Source organism: Ascaphus truei, chromosome 21 (assembly GCF_040206685.1).
Source record: "Ascaphus truei isolate aAscTru1 chromosome 21, aAscTru1.hap1, whole genome shotgun sequence".
Lineage (NCBI taxonomy): Eukaryota > Metazoa > Chordata > Amphibia > Anura > Ascaphidae > Ascaphus > Ascaphus truei.
Window position 1 is genome coordinate 1,660,293 of NC_134503.1, and position 15,867 is coordinate 1,676,159.

The window sequence follows — 15,867 nt, forward strand, 5'->3', positions numbered from 1 at the left end:
GTATGGGCAGATACTATCAGTGGGGCCATAGGGGCATTGTATGGGCAGAGATACTATCAGTGGGAACAGAGAGGCACTGTATGGGCAGAGATACTATCAGTGGGAACAGACAGGCGCTGTATGGGCAGAGATACTATCAGTGGGAACAGAGAGGCGCTGTATGGGCAGAGATACTATCAGTGGGAACAGAGGCGCTGTATGGGCAGATACTATCAGTGGGGCCATAGGGGCATTGTATGGGCAGAGATACTATCAGTGGGAACAGAGAGGCGCTGTATGGGCAGAGATACTATCAGTGGGAACAGACAGGCGCTGTATGGGCAGAGATACTATCAGTGGGAACAGAGAGGCGCTGTATGGGCAGAGATACTATCAGTGGGAACAGAGAGGCGCTGTATGGGCAGAGATACTATCAGTGGGAACAGACAGGCGCTGTATGGGCAGAGATACTATCAGTGGGAACAGACAGGCGCTGTATGGGCAGAGATACTATCAGTGGGAACAGAGAGGCGCTGTATGGGCAGAGATACTATCAGTGGGAACAGACAGGCGCTATATGGGCAGAGATACTATCAGTGGGAACAGACAGACGCTGTATGGGCAGAGATACTATCAGTGGGAACAGAGAGGCGCTGTATGGGCAGAGATACTATCAGTGGGAACAGAGAGGCGCTGTATGGGCAGAGATACTATCAGTGGGAACAGACGGGCGCTGTATGGGCAGAGATACTATCAGTGGGAACAGACAGGCGCTGTATGGGCAGAGATACTATCAGTGGGAACAGAGAGGCGCTGTATGGGCAGAGATACTATCAGTGGGAACAGACAGGCGCTGTATGGGCAGAGATACTATCAGTGGGAACAGAGAGGCGCTGTATGGGCAGAGATACTATCAGTGGGAACAGAGAGGCGCTGTATGGGCAGAGATACTATCAGTGGGAACAGAGAGGCGCTGTATGGGCAGAGATACTATCAGTGGGAACAGAGGCGCTGTATGGGCAGAGATACTATCAGTGGGAACAGAGAGGCGCTGTATAGGCAGAGATACTATCAGTGAGAACAGAGAGGCGCTGTATGGGCAGAGATACTATCAGTGGGAACAGAGAGGCGCTGTATGGGCAGAGATACTATCAGTGGGAACAGACAGGCGCTGTATGGGCAGAGATACTATCAGTGGGAACAGAGAGGTGCTGTATGGGCAGAGATACTATCAGTGGGAACAGAGAGGCGCTGTATGGGCAGAGATACTATCAGTGGGAACAGAGAGGCGCTGTATGGGCAGAGATACTATCAGTGGGAACAGAGAGGCGCTGTATGGGCAGAGATACTATCAGTGGGGCCATAGGGGCATTGTATGGGCAGAGATACTATCAGTGGGAACAGAGAGGCGCTGTATGGGCAGAGATACTATCAGTGGGAACAGACAGGCGCTGTATGGGCAGAGATACTATCAGTGGGAACAGAGAGGCGCTGTATGGGCAGAGATACTATCAGTGGGAACAGAGAGGCGCTGTATGGGCAGATACTATCAGTGGGGCCATAGGGGCATTGTATGGGCAGAGATACTATCAGTGGGAACAGAGAGGCACTGTATGGGCAGAGATACTATCAGTGGGAACAGACAGGCGCTGTATGGGCAGAGATACTATCAGTGGGAACAGAGAGGCGCTGTATGGGCAGAGATACTATCAGTGGGAACAGAGGCGCTGTATGGGCAGATACTATCAGTGGGGCCATAGGGGCATTGTATGGGCAGAGATACTATCAGTGGGAACAGAGAGGCGCTGTATGGGCAGAGATACTATCAGTGGGAACAGACAGGCGCTGTATGGGCAGAGATACTATCAGTGGGAACAGAGAGGCGCTGTATGGGCAGAGATACTATCAGTGGGAACAGAGAGGCGCTGTATGGGCAGACATACTATCAGTGGGAACAGAGAGGCGCTGTATGGGCAGAGATACTATCAGTGGGAACAGACAGGCGCTGTATGGGCAGAGATACTATCAGTGGGAACAGAGAGGCGCTGTATGGGCAGAGATACTATCAGTGGGAACAGAGAGGCGCTGTATGGGCAGAGATACTATCAGTGGGAACAGAGAGGCGCTGTATGGGCAGAGATACTATCAGTGGGAACAGAGAGGCGCTGTATGGGCAGAGATACTATCAGTGGGAACAGAGAGGCGCTGTATGGGCAGAGATACTATCAGTGGGAACAGACAGGCGCTGTATGGGCAGAGATACTATCAGTGGGAACAGAGAGGCGCTGTATGGGCAGAGATACTATCAGTGGGAACAGAGAGGCGCTGTATGGGCAGAGATACTATCAGTGGGAACAGAGAGGCGCTGTATGGGCAGAGATACTATCAGTGGGAACAGAGAGGCGCTGTATGGGCAGAGATACTATCAGTGGGAACAGACAGGCGCTGTATGGGCAGAGATACTATCAGTGGGAACAGAGAGGTGCTGTATGGGCAGAGATACTATGGGAACAGAGAGGCGCTGTATGGGCAGAGATACTATCAGTGGGAACAGAGAGGCGCTGTATGGGCAGAGATACTATCAGTGGGAACAGAGAGGCGCTGTATGGGCAGAGATACTATCAGTGGGAACAGACAGGCGCTGTATGGGCAGAGATACTATCAGTGGGAACAGACAGGCGCTGTATGGGCAGAGATACTATCAGTGGGAACAGAGAGGCGCTGTATGGGCAGAGATACTATCAGTGGGAACAGAGAGGCGCTGTATGGGCAGATACTATCAGTGGGGCCATAGGGGCATTGTATGGGCAGAGATACTATCAGTGGGAACAGAGAGGCGCTGTATGGGCAGAGATACTATCAGTGGGAACAGACAGGCGCTGTATGGGCAGAGATACTATCAGTGGGAACAGAGAGGCGCTGTATGGGCAGAGATACTATCAGTGGGAACAGAGAGGCGCTGTATGGGCAGACATACTATCAGTGGGAACAGAGAGGCGCTGTATGGGCAGAGATACTATCAGTGGGAACAGACAGGCGCTGTATGGGCAGAGATACTATCAGTGGGAACAGAGAGGCGCTGTATGGGCAGAGATACTATCAGTGGGAACAGAGAGGCGCTGTATGGGCAGAGATACTATCAGTGGGAACAGAGAGGCGCTGTATGGGCAGAGATACTATCAGTGGGAACAGAGAGGCGCTGTATGGGCAGAGATACTATCAGTGGGAACAGAGAGGCGCTGTATGGGCAGAGATACTATCAGTGGGAACAGACAGGCGCTGTATGGGCAGAGATACTATCAGTGGGAACAGACAGGCGCTGTATGGGCAGAGATACTATCAGTGGGAACAGACAGGCGCTGTATGGGCAGACATACTATCAGTGGGAACAGAGAGGCGCTGTATGGGCAGAGATACTATCAGTGGGAACAGACAGGCGCTGTATGGGCAGAGATACTATCAGTGGGAACAGAGAGGCGCTGTATGGGCAGAGATACTATCAGTGGGAACAGAGAGGCGCTGTATGGGCAGAGATACTATCAGTGGGAACAGAGAGGCGCTGTATGGGCAGAGATACTATCAGTGGGAACAGAGAGGCGCTGTATGGGCAGAGATACTATCAGTGGGAACAGAGAGGCGCTGTATGGGCAGAGATACTATCAGTGGGAACAGACAGGCGCTGTATGGGCAGAGATACTATCAGTGGGAACAGAGAGGTGCTGTATGGGCAGAGATACTATCAGTGGGAACAGAGAGGCGCTGTATGGGCAGAGATACTATCAGTGGGAACAGAGAGGCGCTGTATGGGCAGAGATACTATCAGTGGGAACAGAGAGGCGCTGTATGGGCAGAGATACTATCAGTGGGAACAGACAGGCGCTGTATGGGCAGAGATACTATCAGTGGGAACAGACAGGCGCTGTATGGGCAGAGATACTATCAGTGGGAACAGAGAGGCGCTGTATGGGCAGAGATACTATCAGTGGGAACAGAGAGGCGCTGTATGGGCAGATACTATCAGTGGGGCCATAGGGGCATTGTATGGGCAGAGATACTATCAGTGGGAACAGAGAGGCGCTGTATGGGCAGAGATACTATCAGTGGGAACAGACAGGCGCTGTATGGGCAGAGATACTATCAGTGGGAACAGAGAGGCGCTGTATGGGCAGAGATACTATCAGTGGGAACAGAGAGGCGCTGTATGGGCAGATACTATCAGTGGGGCCATAGGGGCATTGTATGGGCAGAGATACTATCAGTGGGAACAGAGAGGCACTGTATGGGCAGAGATACTATCAGTGGGAACAGAGAGGCGCTGTATGGGCAGAGATACTATCAGTGGGAACAGAAAGGCGCTGTATGGGCAGAGATACTATCAGTGGGAACAGACAGGCGCTGTATGGGCAGAGATACTATCAGTGGGAACAGAGAGGCGCTGTATGGGCAGAGATACTATCAGTGGGAACAGACAGGCGCTGTATGGGCAGAGATACTATCAGTGGGAACAGAGAGGCGCTGTATGGGCAGAGATACTATCAGTGGGAACAGAGAGGCGCTGTATGGGCAGAGATACTATCAGTGGGAACAGAGAGGCGCTGTATGGGCAGAGATACTATCAGTGGGAACAGAGAGGCGCTGTATGGGCAGAGATACTATCAGTGGGAAAAGAGAGGCGCTGTATGGGCAGAGATACTATCAGTGGGAACAGAGAGGCGCTGTATGGGCAGAGATACTATCAGTGGAGACAGACAGGCGCTGTATGGGCAGAGATACTATCAGTGGAGACAGACAGGCGCTGTATGGGCAGAGATACTATCAGTGGGAACAGACAGGCGCTGTATGGGCAGAGATACTATCAGTGGGAACAGACAGGCGCTGTATGGGCAGAGATACTATCAGTGGGAACAGAGAGGCGCTGTATGGGCAGAGATACTATCAGTGGGAACAGACAGGCGCTGTATGGGCAGAGATACTATCAGTGGGAACAGAGAGGCGCTGTATGGGCAGAGATACTATCAGTGGGAACAGAGAGGCGCTGTATGGGCAGAGATACTATCAGTGGGAACAGAGAGGCGCTGTATGGGCAGAGATACTATCAGTGGGAACAGAGAGGCGCTGTATGGGCAGAGATACTATCAGTGGGAAAAGAGAGGCGCTGTATGGGCAGAGATACTATCAGTGGGAACAGAGAGGCGCTGTATGGGCAGAGATACTATCAGTGGAGACAGACAGGCGCTGTATGGGCAGAGATACTATCAGTGGAGACAGACAGGCGCTGTATGGGCAGAGATACTATCAGTGGGAACAGACAGGCGCTGTATGGGCAGAGATACTATCAGTGGGAACAGACAGGCGCTGTATGGGCAGAGATACTATCAGTGGGAACAGAGAGGCGCTGTATGGGCAGAGATACTATCAGTGGGAACAGACAGGCGCTGTATGGGCAGAGATACTATCAGTGGGAACAGAGAGGCGCTGTATGGGCAGAGATACTATCAGTGGGAACAGAGAGGCGCTGTATGGGCAGAGATACTATCAGTGGGAACAGACAGGCGCTGTATGGGCAGAGATACTATCAGTGGGAACAGACAGGCGCTGTATGGGCAGAGATACTATCAGTGGGAACAGAGAGGCGCTGTATGGGCAGAGATACTATCAGTGGGAACAGAGAGGCGCTGTATGGGCAGAGATACTATCAGTGGGAAAAGAGAGGCGCTGTATGGGCAGAGATACTATCAGTGGGAACAGAGAGGCGCTGTATGGGCAGAGATACTATCAGTGGAGACAGACAGGCGCTGTATGGGCAGAGATACTATCAGTGGGGACAGACAGGCGCTGTATGGGCAGAGATACTATCAGTGGGGACAGAGAGGCGCTGTATGGGCAGAGATACTATCAGTGGGGACAGACAGGCGCTGTATGGGCAGAGATACTATCAGTGGGAACAGACAGGCGCTGTATGGGCAGAGATACTATCAGTGGGAACAGAGAGGCGCTGTATGGGCAGAGATACTATCAGTGGGAACAGACAGGCGCTGTATGGGCAGAGATACTATCAGTGGGAACAGAGAGGCGCTGTATGGGCAGAGATACTATCAGTGGGAACAGAGAGGCGCTGTATGGGCAGAGATACTATCAGTGGGAACAGACAGGCGCTGTATGGGCAGAGATACTATCAGTGGGAACAGACAGGCGCTGTATGGGCAGAGATACTATCAGTGGGAACAGAGAGGCGCTGTATGGGCAGAGATACTATCAGTGGGAACAGAGAGGCGCTGTATGGGCAGAGATACTATCAGTGGGAAAAGAGAGGCGCTGTATGGGCAGAGATACTATCAGTGGGAACAGAGAGGCGCTGTATGGGCAGAGATACTATCAGTGGAGACAGACAGGCGCTGTATGGGCAGAGATACTATCAGTGGGGACAGACAGGCGCTGTATGGGCAGAGATACTATCAGTGGGGACAGAGAGGCGCTGTATGGGCAGAGATACTATCAGTGGGGACAGACAGGCGCTGTATGGGCAGAGATACTATCAGTGGGAACAGACAGGCGCTGTATGGGCAGAGATACTATCAGTGGGAACAGACAGGCGCTGTATGGGTAGAGGAGCACGAGCCATCAGTAGTGGTCCAACCTTTGATTGCTCATCAGAAAGACATGAATATTTTGAGCCATATAATAATTTTCATGGAAGCTCTTTTATGGGGCAAGAGAAAGCAGCGGGACATGTCTCAGTCTCCTGTAGTCTCTGTGGGAGGTCTGTCAGTAGTGGGAGATGTCTCTGTGGGAGGTCTGTCAGTAGTGGGAGATGTCTCTGTGGGAGGTCTGTCAGTAGTGGGAGATGTCTCTGTGGGAGGTCTGTCAGTAGTGGGAGATGTCTCTGTGGGAGGACTGTCAGTAGTGGGAGATGTCTCTGGGGAGGGCTGTCAGTAGTGGGAGATGTCTCTGGGGAGGGCTGTCAGTAGTGGGAGATGTCTCTGTGGGAGGGCTATCAGTAGTGGGAGATGTCTCAGTGGGAGGGCTGTCAGTAGTGGGAGATGTCTCTGTGGGAGGTCTGTCAGCAGTGGGAGATGTCTCTGTGGGAGGTCTGTCAGTAGTGGGAGATGTCTCTGTGGGAGGGCTGTCAGTAGTGGGAGATGTCTCTGTGGGAGGGCTGTCAGTAGTGGGAGATGTCTCTGTGGGAGGGCTGTCAGTAGTGGGAGATGTCTCTGTGGGAGGTCTGTCAGTAGTGGGAGATGTCTCTGTGGGAGGGCTGTCAGTAGTGGGAGATGTCTCTGGGGGAGGGCTGTCAGTAGTGGGAGATGTCTCTGTGGGAGGTCTGTCAGCAGTGGGAGATGTCTCTGTGGGAGGGCTGTCAGTAGTGGGAGATGTCTCAGTCTCCTGTAGTCTCTGGGGGAGGTCTGTCAGTAGTGGAAGATGTCTCTGTGGGAGATCTGTCAGTAGTGGGAGATGTCTCTGTGGGAGGGCTGTCAGTAGTGGGAGATGTCTCTGTGGGAGGGCTGTCAGTAGTGGGAGATGTCTCAGTGGGAGGGCTGTCAGTAGTGGGAGATGTCTCTGTGAGAGGGCTGTCATTAGTGGGAGATGTCTCTGTGGGAGGTCTGTCAGTAGTGGGAGATGTCTTGGTGGGAGGGCTGTCAGTAGTGGGAGATGTCTCGGTGGGAGGACTGTCAGTAGTGGGAGATGTCTCGGTGGGTGGGCTGTCAGTAGTGGGAGAAGTCTCTGTGGGAGGGCTGTCAGTAGTGGGAGATGTCTCTGTGGGAGGTCTCTCAGTAGTGGGAGATGTCTCTGTGGGAGGGCTGTCAGTAGTGGGAGATGTCTCTGTGGGAGAGCTGTCAGTAGTGGGAGATGTCTCTGTGGGAGAGCTGTCAGTAGTGGGAGATGTCTCTGTGGGAGGGCTGTCAGTAGTGGGAGATGTCTCTGTGGGAGGTCTGTCAGTAGTGGGAGATGTCTCTGTGGGAGGGCTGTCAGTAGTGGGAGATGTCTCAGTCTATCCCCCTTCTGCAGGTTGTAACGAAGAAAATGGACAGCGTCTTCAAGGAGTTGCTTGGGAAGAGTGTTGTGAAGCAGGGCGGACTGGACGAGCCTGGATTAGTGAGACCAGGGGAGGCCAAACCCACTGCACCTAGCACCTTGGAACCAGCCCGCATGAGCCCAGTGGGGAAGAAGGGAGCCCAGGGAAGAGCTGTGTTTGGGGCCCGGCGATGAACGTGGACTGCTCTCTAGGGGCCGGGAAGATGGATGGAGACCCAATGGTTCCTCATCCTCAGTGGGTTAGGTGGGAGATAGCCACGTTAGCTCCGCTCCGTGAGCTCATTCTGTGCCAATGGCCTCAGCCAAACTAGGGGAGAAGTCCAACTGGACAGTACGGGCTTCGTACAGTCAGCTGAAGCTGAAGGACCGGTGTGTGTTGGATATTCATGCCACAAAGGATCCGGGACACTCCCCATCACAGTATTTGTTATGTGTCGTTGTTTGTTACTGTCATAAAGAGAAGCACAGCTGTGTGATGCCAGCCCGGGGCCCCCAGCCCTCTGCTCCCTCCAAATAACCAGCACGGGCCTCTGTCCAGCCAATCAGGGGGTGAGGGTGGGGGATGTTCCTGCACACGTTTATAGACTTTGTTGGTTGCTGAATGTGGTCGTGTCCCCTAACCTCGCAATGGCCAAACCCCATTACTGGAGGTCCTCTACTGGCGTTAATCCCACAGGCGCCGGCCAGTCCCCTCATTAGCAACACTGAGAAAGCTCAGTGTGACCAGCAAGGTGACCATCTTCAGAAGCACAGACTATATATAGCTATAGGTCCATAATATATTCCAGATCTTTGTTATGGTAATAAGAGAGCCCCTATGTGGGAACGGGGGGACTTGCAATGGGACGAGGGGACTAGCTGCACATTAAGGAGCCCCCCAGATACACAGGGACACGTTCCCCGCTGGTTCATCCTGTTCATATAGAGCAGGCTCTTACCTGTTCCCATACGGTGCTGCGCTGTATAGAGCAGGGCTGGCCAACTCCAGTCCTCAAGGGCCACCAACAGGTCAGGAGTTCATGATATCCCTGCTTCAGCACAGGTGTCTCAATCATTGACTGCACCACCTATGCTGAAGCAGGGATATCCTAAAAACCTGACCTGTTGGTGGCCCTTGAGGACTGGCGTTAGCCGCTCCTGGTATAGAGAATGAGAGCTGATGGACAGGCGAGTCCCACGTAACACCTAGAGATACGTTACCGTGTCCCTCCTGCGGAGCAGCGGCAGAACGTTCCTCTGTAACCCCAGCGCTTGGACCTGCTGCTCCACTTAACCCCTCTGCTGCCAGAGCAAAGCCTTGCACGGTGCTTTCCTAGGGGGGGGGTGGGGGGGGTGATTAGGCATCTGCCCAACAGGGGGCACTGTAACATCACCAGCAAAAAAACGTATCGACAACAAACAGAATCATCTTTATTTTTTCACTCCCGTCTGCTGGAGCGAGAGGTTCAGGCCCGTGAGGCACCTGAGGGGTTAACAGATTTCTCTCCATGAATGGCACAAAAGGCACCGAGCGCCCCTGGGCCTCACACACTTTTTTTTTTAGATTGTCAGCTCTTGTGCGTGGCTTTGTCTCCCTCCGTTGTAATAAGTCTCTGTTTGCTGTATGTTCTGCGGTCCCTACACCCCTCTCTCTGCGGTGCTACGTCCTAACATACACAGAGACACGCTGCAGGAAACAGATAACCACACTCATGGAGTGCCTTATTGCCGTTGCTCCGTGTGTGTGTGTGATTAAGGAGACACACCGTATACTTCACTCATCCGCCTTCCATCCTCGTGATCTCAGTTACTGTGAAATCCTCTCTCCCGGGGGTCTTCCATTTGGGAGAAACACTGATATTAAATGAATACATGAGGGGCTGCTTAAAAAATGGCCGCCAGCGTGGAGATTCTCAGGCGCTGTGCTGATCACTGCACCCTTTGAATCTGCAAGCGGGGTTATGTCCTGATGAAGGCCTTGTTATTTGGGGGTACCTGACCCCCACTCAGGACAGCCCCAACCATCTCCAGCTGCGCAAATAAACCATGCTATTTATACCCCGCGTGGGCCGAGTATGTTCTTTGCTTTCACCTCGGCATGGAAAGGGTTACCTCAATGCGCTGCTGTGTTAATCGGCCTTGTGTGGGGTACATGGGTGACCCCCTTCTAAGCGTGAGTAGGAGTCCTCTGTTGGGGCGTACTTAAGGGGGAGTCAACCCCTTCACTGCTGGAACGCTCCCACCAGGGTAACAAGACAATACATGGGGGGGGGGGGGGGGGGTAATTACCGAAGGTCTCCGGTGTTTTTCAGGTTAGGGGGAGGGAGGCCTGAGGTTTGGGGGGGTTGTTCTGCCTGGGTTTTGTTCAGGCCTCTTTTCTCAGCGCCACGCGGATCCCGCTCAGCGCCTTCCCCGCCGCCTGGAAGACGGGATCGCAGAAGGTGCGGACGCAGAGGGCGTAGATCTGGCCCAGGCACTGCACCTCCATCAGGTAGCTCTTGATGCAGGGGACCACGGCCCAGATGTGACAGAAGGAGAGGCAGGCGAAGGCAAAGCCCCACAGCAGCGCCAGCGGCACAGCCAGGCCGGCGGACAGCACACGGTAACACCAGTACTTGGTGACGGTGAAGGTCGTGCTGCTCGCCCTCCACACCCCGTCAAAGCTGTGAGCACCGTCCGGCTCGGCGATCACATCCTCAAAGTCCACCTGTGGGGACAGGGCGGGGTCACCGTGAGTACACAGGGGCGCAGGGCCTTATAATAGGGCTGCCCTTATAATAGGGCTGTTCTTATAATAGGGCTGCCCTTATAATAGGGCTGTTCTTATAATAGGGCTGCCCTTATAATAGGGCTGTTCTTATAATAGGGCTGCCCTTATAATAGGGCTGTTCTTATAATAGGGGTGCCCTTATAATAGGGGTGCCCTTATAATAGGGCTGTTCTTATAATAGGGCTGTTCTTATAATAGGGGTCGCACTCACACAGTAGGAAGGGGGGCCGAGGCAATAAGGAGAGTTCTTATATGTTCGTATAACATGTCTTTGAAGATATGTGCTTATAAGGGGGTGTTCTTGTAAGGGGGGTTCCCCCAATCGGAAGAGGCATGCCGGATTTTCTTATAAGGGGGTGTTTTTATAACAGGTTCACCCAATAGGAAGGGCTGTGGGGAGATGTTCTTAAAAGGGGGGTGTTATAACAGGCTGCTATTAAGGGGGCTTGTGGGGGCTGTACACAGATGTTCTTATAGGGGACGGGGGTGGTTCTTATAACAGGGGTTCTCCCAATAGGAAGGGGCAGTCAGGGCTGTGAGGGGATATATAACAGGGGTTCCTCTTGGGTTTTATGAGGATAGCACACACGCTGTGTGTATATTTGTCCCTAAGCGCAGCGAGGTGTGTGCAGCTGTCTGCACGGCTCTGTCCCAGCGACCTCGCCCCCGCAGGCAGCCTCCCGGGGCTATTATTACCCCCAGCTCCCACACACTGCGGTTGGGGTTGGTGGCTGACGGGGATGGGGCCCTGTTCAGGCGAGAATGGAGCGCAACCTTATTGGTGCCTTTGCAATGCATTATGGGCCAGGTGAAAGCGTTATAAAGGCGCACTATAAGCGCGGCCTGACGTCGCTGTGGCCGGCACAATAAGCGCGGCCTCACTCTCAGCTGCCGGTCTCCACGGACCGCGTGAGAAATATTTGGGGCGTTTGAATTAAAATTGAAATGACATTTAAATAAACATTTTTATAAGGGCGGCGCTCATCTCATCTCCAATCTGACACAAAATGGGACATTCTACCCTTGGGGACAGTGTAGGCCCATATTTGCTAAGCGGTGCTATCAGACTCCGTACGGCTGATTTATTTGAATGGAACGGTATTGGTTAGTTTGTTTCTGTGTGCATGTATGTGTCTAAATACAGCCACCCGCTGCTGGATGGAGTCACCCCAAAGATTTACCAGGCACTGCGGTGGTTGCAAGCCTCCCTTCTCCACGTATCTGTGTATAAAGTCTGTGACATCATCATACGGGGCGAAGAAATTAAAATGGCGGTGGGCCGGACATATCGCAAGAAGTAATGATCATCGTTGGGACACAAAAAAGATGGCAACTGACTGGATTCCCAGGGGAGTGAAAAGAGCACGAGCAAAAGTAAGATGGGAGGATGGGATGAGAACGTGTGGCAGCGACGTGGAGAAGAGAGGCTGTAACCGCCGCAGTGCCTGTGAGATCATTCGGGGGGCTTCAACCAGCAGTGAGGAGACAGCACTCTATATTGTGTGTGTGTGTGTTTGTACTGCGCTGTATATTGTGTGTGTGTTTGTACTGTGCTGTATATTGTGTGTGTGTGTTTGTACTGCGCTGTATATTGTGTGTGTGTGTGTTTGTACTGCGCTGTATATTGTGTGTGTGTTTGTACTGCGCTGTATATTGTGTGTGTGTTTGTACTGCGCTGTATATTGTGTGTGTGTGTTTGTACTGCGCTGTATATTGTGTGTGTGTGTGTTTGTACTGCGCTGTATATAGTGTGTGTGTGTTTGCACTGTATAGTTAGTGTGTGTGTGTGTGTGTTTGTACTGTATAGTTAGTGTGTGTGTGTGTTTGCACTGCACTGTATAGTGTGTGTGTGTTTGCACTGTATAGTTAGTGTGTGTGTGTGTTTGCACTGCACTGTATTGTGTGTGTGTGTGTGTGTGTGTGTGTGTGTGTGTGCGTGTGTGCGTGTGTGCGCGCGCGTGTTTTCCCCACTCCTCCTGTTGTCGGTGAGTATGTGATGCGCTATGGATGACACGGTTTGCGCTGCACTGTATAGTTAGTGTGTGTGTGTGTGTGTGTTTGCGCTGCACTGTATAGTTAGTGTGTGTGTGTGTGTGTGTTTGCGCTGCACTGTATAGTTAGTGTGTGTGTGTGTGTTTGCGCTGCACTGTATAGTTAGTGTGTGTGTGTTTGCGCTGCACTGTATAGTTAGTGTGTGTGTGTGTGTTTGCGCTGCACTGTATAGTTAGTGTGTGTGTGTGTGTGTTTGCGCTGCACTGTATAGTTAGTGTGTGTGTGTGTGTGTGTGTGTGTGTGTTTGCGCTGCACTGTATAGTTAGTGTGTGTGTGTGTTTGCGCTGCACTGTATAGTTAGTGTGTGTTTGCGCTGCACTGTATAGTTAGTGTGTGTGTGTATGTTTGCGCTGCACTGTATAGTTAGTGTGTGTGTGTTTGCGCTGCACTGTATAGTTAGTGTGTGTGTGTTTGCGCTGCACTGTATAGTTAGTGTGTGTGTGTTTGCGCTGCACTGTATAGTTAGTTAGTGTGTGTGTGTGTGTTTGCGCTGCACTGTATAGTTAGTGTGTGTGTGTGTTTGCGCTGCACTGTATAGTTAGTGTGTGTGTGTGTGTGTGTGTGTGTGTTTGCGCTGCACTGTATAGTGTGTGTGTTTCCCACTCCTCGTGTTGTCGGTGAGTAAGTGACGCGCTCTGGATGTCCCGGTTTGCGCTGCACTGTATAGTTAGTGTGTGTGTGTGTGTGTGTGTGTGTGTTTGCGCTGCACTGTATAGTGTGTGTGTTTCCCACTCCTCGTGTTGTCGGTGAGTAAGTGACGCGCTCTGGATGACACGGTTTGCGCTGCACTGTATAGTTAGTGCGTGCGTGCGTGCGCGCGTGTTCCCCACTCCTCGTGTTGTCGGTGAGTAAGTGGCGCGCTCTGGATGTCCCGGTTTGCGCTGCACTGTATAGTTAGTGTGTGTGTGTGTGTGTGTGTGCGTGCGTGCGTGCGTGCGCGCGTGTTCCCCACTCCTCGTGTTGTCGGTGAGTAAGTGACGCGCTCTGGATGACACGGTTTGCTGTCGTCTCTTTGTGTCCTTCTGCTCACATTAGATTGTTACCTGTTTGTGTGAGGAATGTACAATGTGTGTGTTTGTTCTGCTATGTGCAGTGCTGGGCACATGGTCAGTGGTACACTGTATATAGGCTGTTATTAATGTATTTGTACAGTACTTCTAAGCACTTTATTATACTGATTATACATTCCCTCATGCAGCCACCTCTGGGGTTGAATATCCCAGCATCTCTCGCTCCCAATATGAGTAAATGAGGCACAGGGGGGTAACTGAGGCACTGGGTAGTAGGGTGACCATACGTCCTGGTTTGGATGGGACAGTGTTGTGTTTCCGGGGGGTTTAACTCTTTCCAGTTTGGACGTAAGAAACCAGCGAGTTTTTACAGGGGCAACTGAGGCACAGGAGGGTGTGGGGGGTCAATGAGACACGGGGCAACTGAGATACAGAGGGGGGTAACTGAGACACGGGGTAACAGACACAGAGGGGGTAACACACAGGGCAACTAAGACACAGCAACTGAGGCACGGGGCAATTGACACAGGACGGGTAACTGGGACACGGGGCAATTGAGATACAGAGAGGGTAAGTGAGACACACGGGGTAACAGAAACGGGACAACTGAGACACACAGGGTAACAGAAACGGGGCAACTGAGACACACGGGGTAACAGAAACGGGGCAACTGAGACACACGGGGTAACAGAAACGGGGCAACTGAGACACACGGGGTAACTGAGACTCACGGGGTAACAAACATGGGGTAACGCAGACAAGGGGGGGTAACAGACATAGGGGGGTTACAGGCTCAGGGGGTTAAATAGTCTGAGTTTAATGCTGGAATTTAAGCCTCCGCTGTCAGACACATTAACCTCTCGGCTGCCGGGACTTTGCAATGTGTTGGATGGATTTCTCTTTGGGGAAACAGCTATTGCTTTACATGGCGCTAACATAATCCGCAGCGCTGTACAACCCCCCTCCCCCCTGCTTACCTGCACCCCCCCCTGCTTACCTGCACCCCCCCTGTTTACCTGCACCCCCCCTGTTTACCTGCACCCCCCCACCTTACCTACACCCCCCCTTCTTACCTGCACCCCCCCTGCTTACCTGCACCCCACCCCTGCTTACCTGCACCCCCCCTGTTTACCTGCACCCCCCTGCTTACCTGCACCCCCCCTGCTTACCTGCACACCCCCTGCTTACCTGCACACCCCCTGGTTACCTGCACCCCCCCTGCTTACCTGCACCCCCCCTGCTTACCTGCACCCCCCCTGCTTACCTGCACAGCCCCCCCCTGCTTACATGCACAGCCCCCCCCTGCTTACCTGCACCCCCCCTCCTTACCTGCACCCCCCCCCTGCTTACCTGCACCCCCCCTGCTTACCTGCACCTGCCCCCCTGCTTACCTGCACCCCCCCCTGCTTACCTGCGCCCCCCCCTGCTTACCTGCACCCCTCCCCCCCGCTTACCTGCACCACCTCCTGGTTGATGTTCTTGGGGTCCCTCTGTACCAGGTCTATCTCTTTGGTCAGGGGGTCCGGGTAAGAGGTTTCCTCCTTCTCTTGCTGCTCCGGCAGCTGGATTTGGGCCATGTCCTGTGAATGTGTCTGTCCCTCGCCCTGTCACTGTCCCTCGCCCTGTCACTGTCCCTCGCCTTGTCACTGTCCCTTGCCCTGTCCCAGGTCTGTCACTGTCCTACCAGGGGCTGTCCCTGTCCCTCGCCCTGTCCCAGATCTGACACTGTCCCTCGCCCTGTCCCAGGTCTGTCCCTGTCCCCCACCCTGTCCCAGGTCTGTCCATGTCCCTGTATATGGCAGAGCAGGGGGCTGGTAATATACAGAGGAACCTCCCTCCCCCCCGTGTCCTCCCCCCGTCCCACAGAGGGAGCCTGTCTGCACAGCAGGTGTACTGAGCTTCTATATATGAGTATAGAGTATATGACATTTCATCTCTCTGATCTCTTCCCACTCTTTCCCCCCTTCAGATACTATCTATCAATTATCTATTTATATCTATCAGCTATCCGTACGTCTATCGATCATCTCTCTCTCTATCCAT

General features: G+C 52.9%; 2 protein-coding genes across 2 annotated transcripts in view; one reads left to right on the forward strand and one right to left on the reverse strand.

Moving 5' to 3' along the window:
• ARHGAP4 (Rho GTPase activating protein 4) overlaps positions 1 to 10,050 on the forward strand; it is a 68,061-nt gene extending 58,011 nt beyond the window's left edge. The window contains 1 exon segment of the mRNA XM_075579513.1: positions 7,987 to 10,050. Coding sequence (XP_075435628.1) covers positions 7,987 to 8,187 — 201 coding nt within the window. The 3' untranslated portion in view covers positions 8,188 to 10,050.
• Positions 9,404 to 15,632, reverse strand: LOC142471915 (caveolin-3-like). Its single transcript, XM_075578365.1, has 2 exons — positions 15,279 to 15,632; positions 9,404 to 10,699 (listed from the first exon to the last, which is right to left on the reverse strand). Exons 1-2 carry the CDS (start codon positions 15,399 to 15,401, stop codon positions 10,358 to 10,360), a joined length of 465 nt encoding a protein of 154 aa, XP_075434480.1. The 5' UTR covers positions 15,402 to 15,632; the 3' UTR covers positions 9,404 to 10,357.
• Between the last annotated feature and the right edge of the window lie 235 nt (positions 15,633 to 15,867).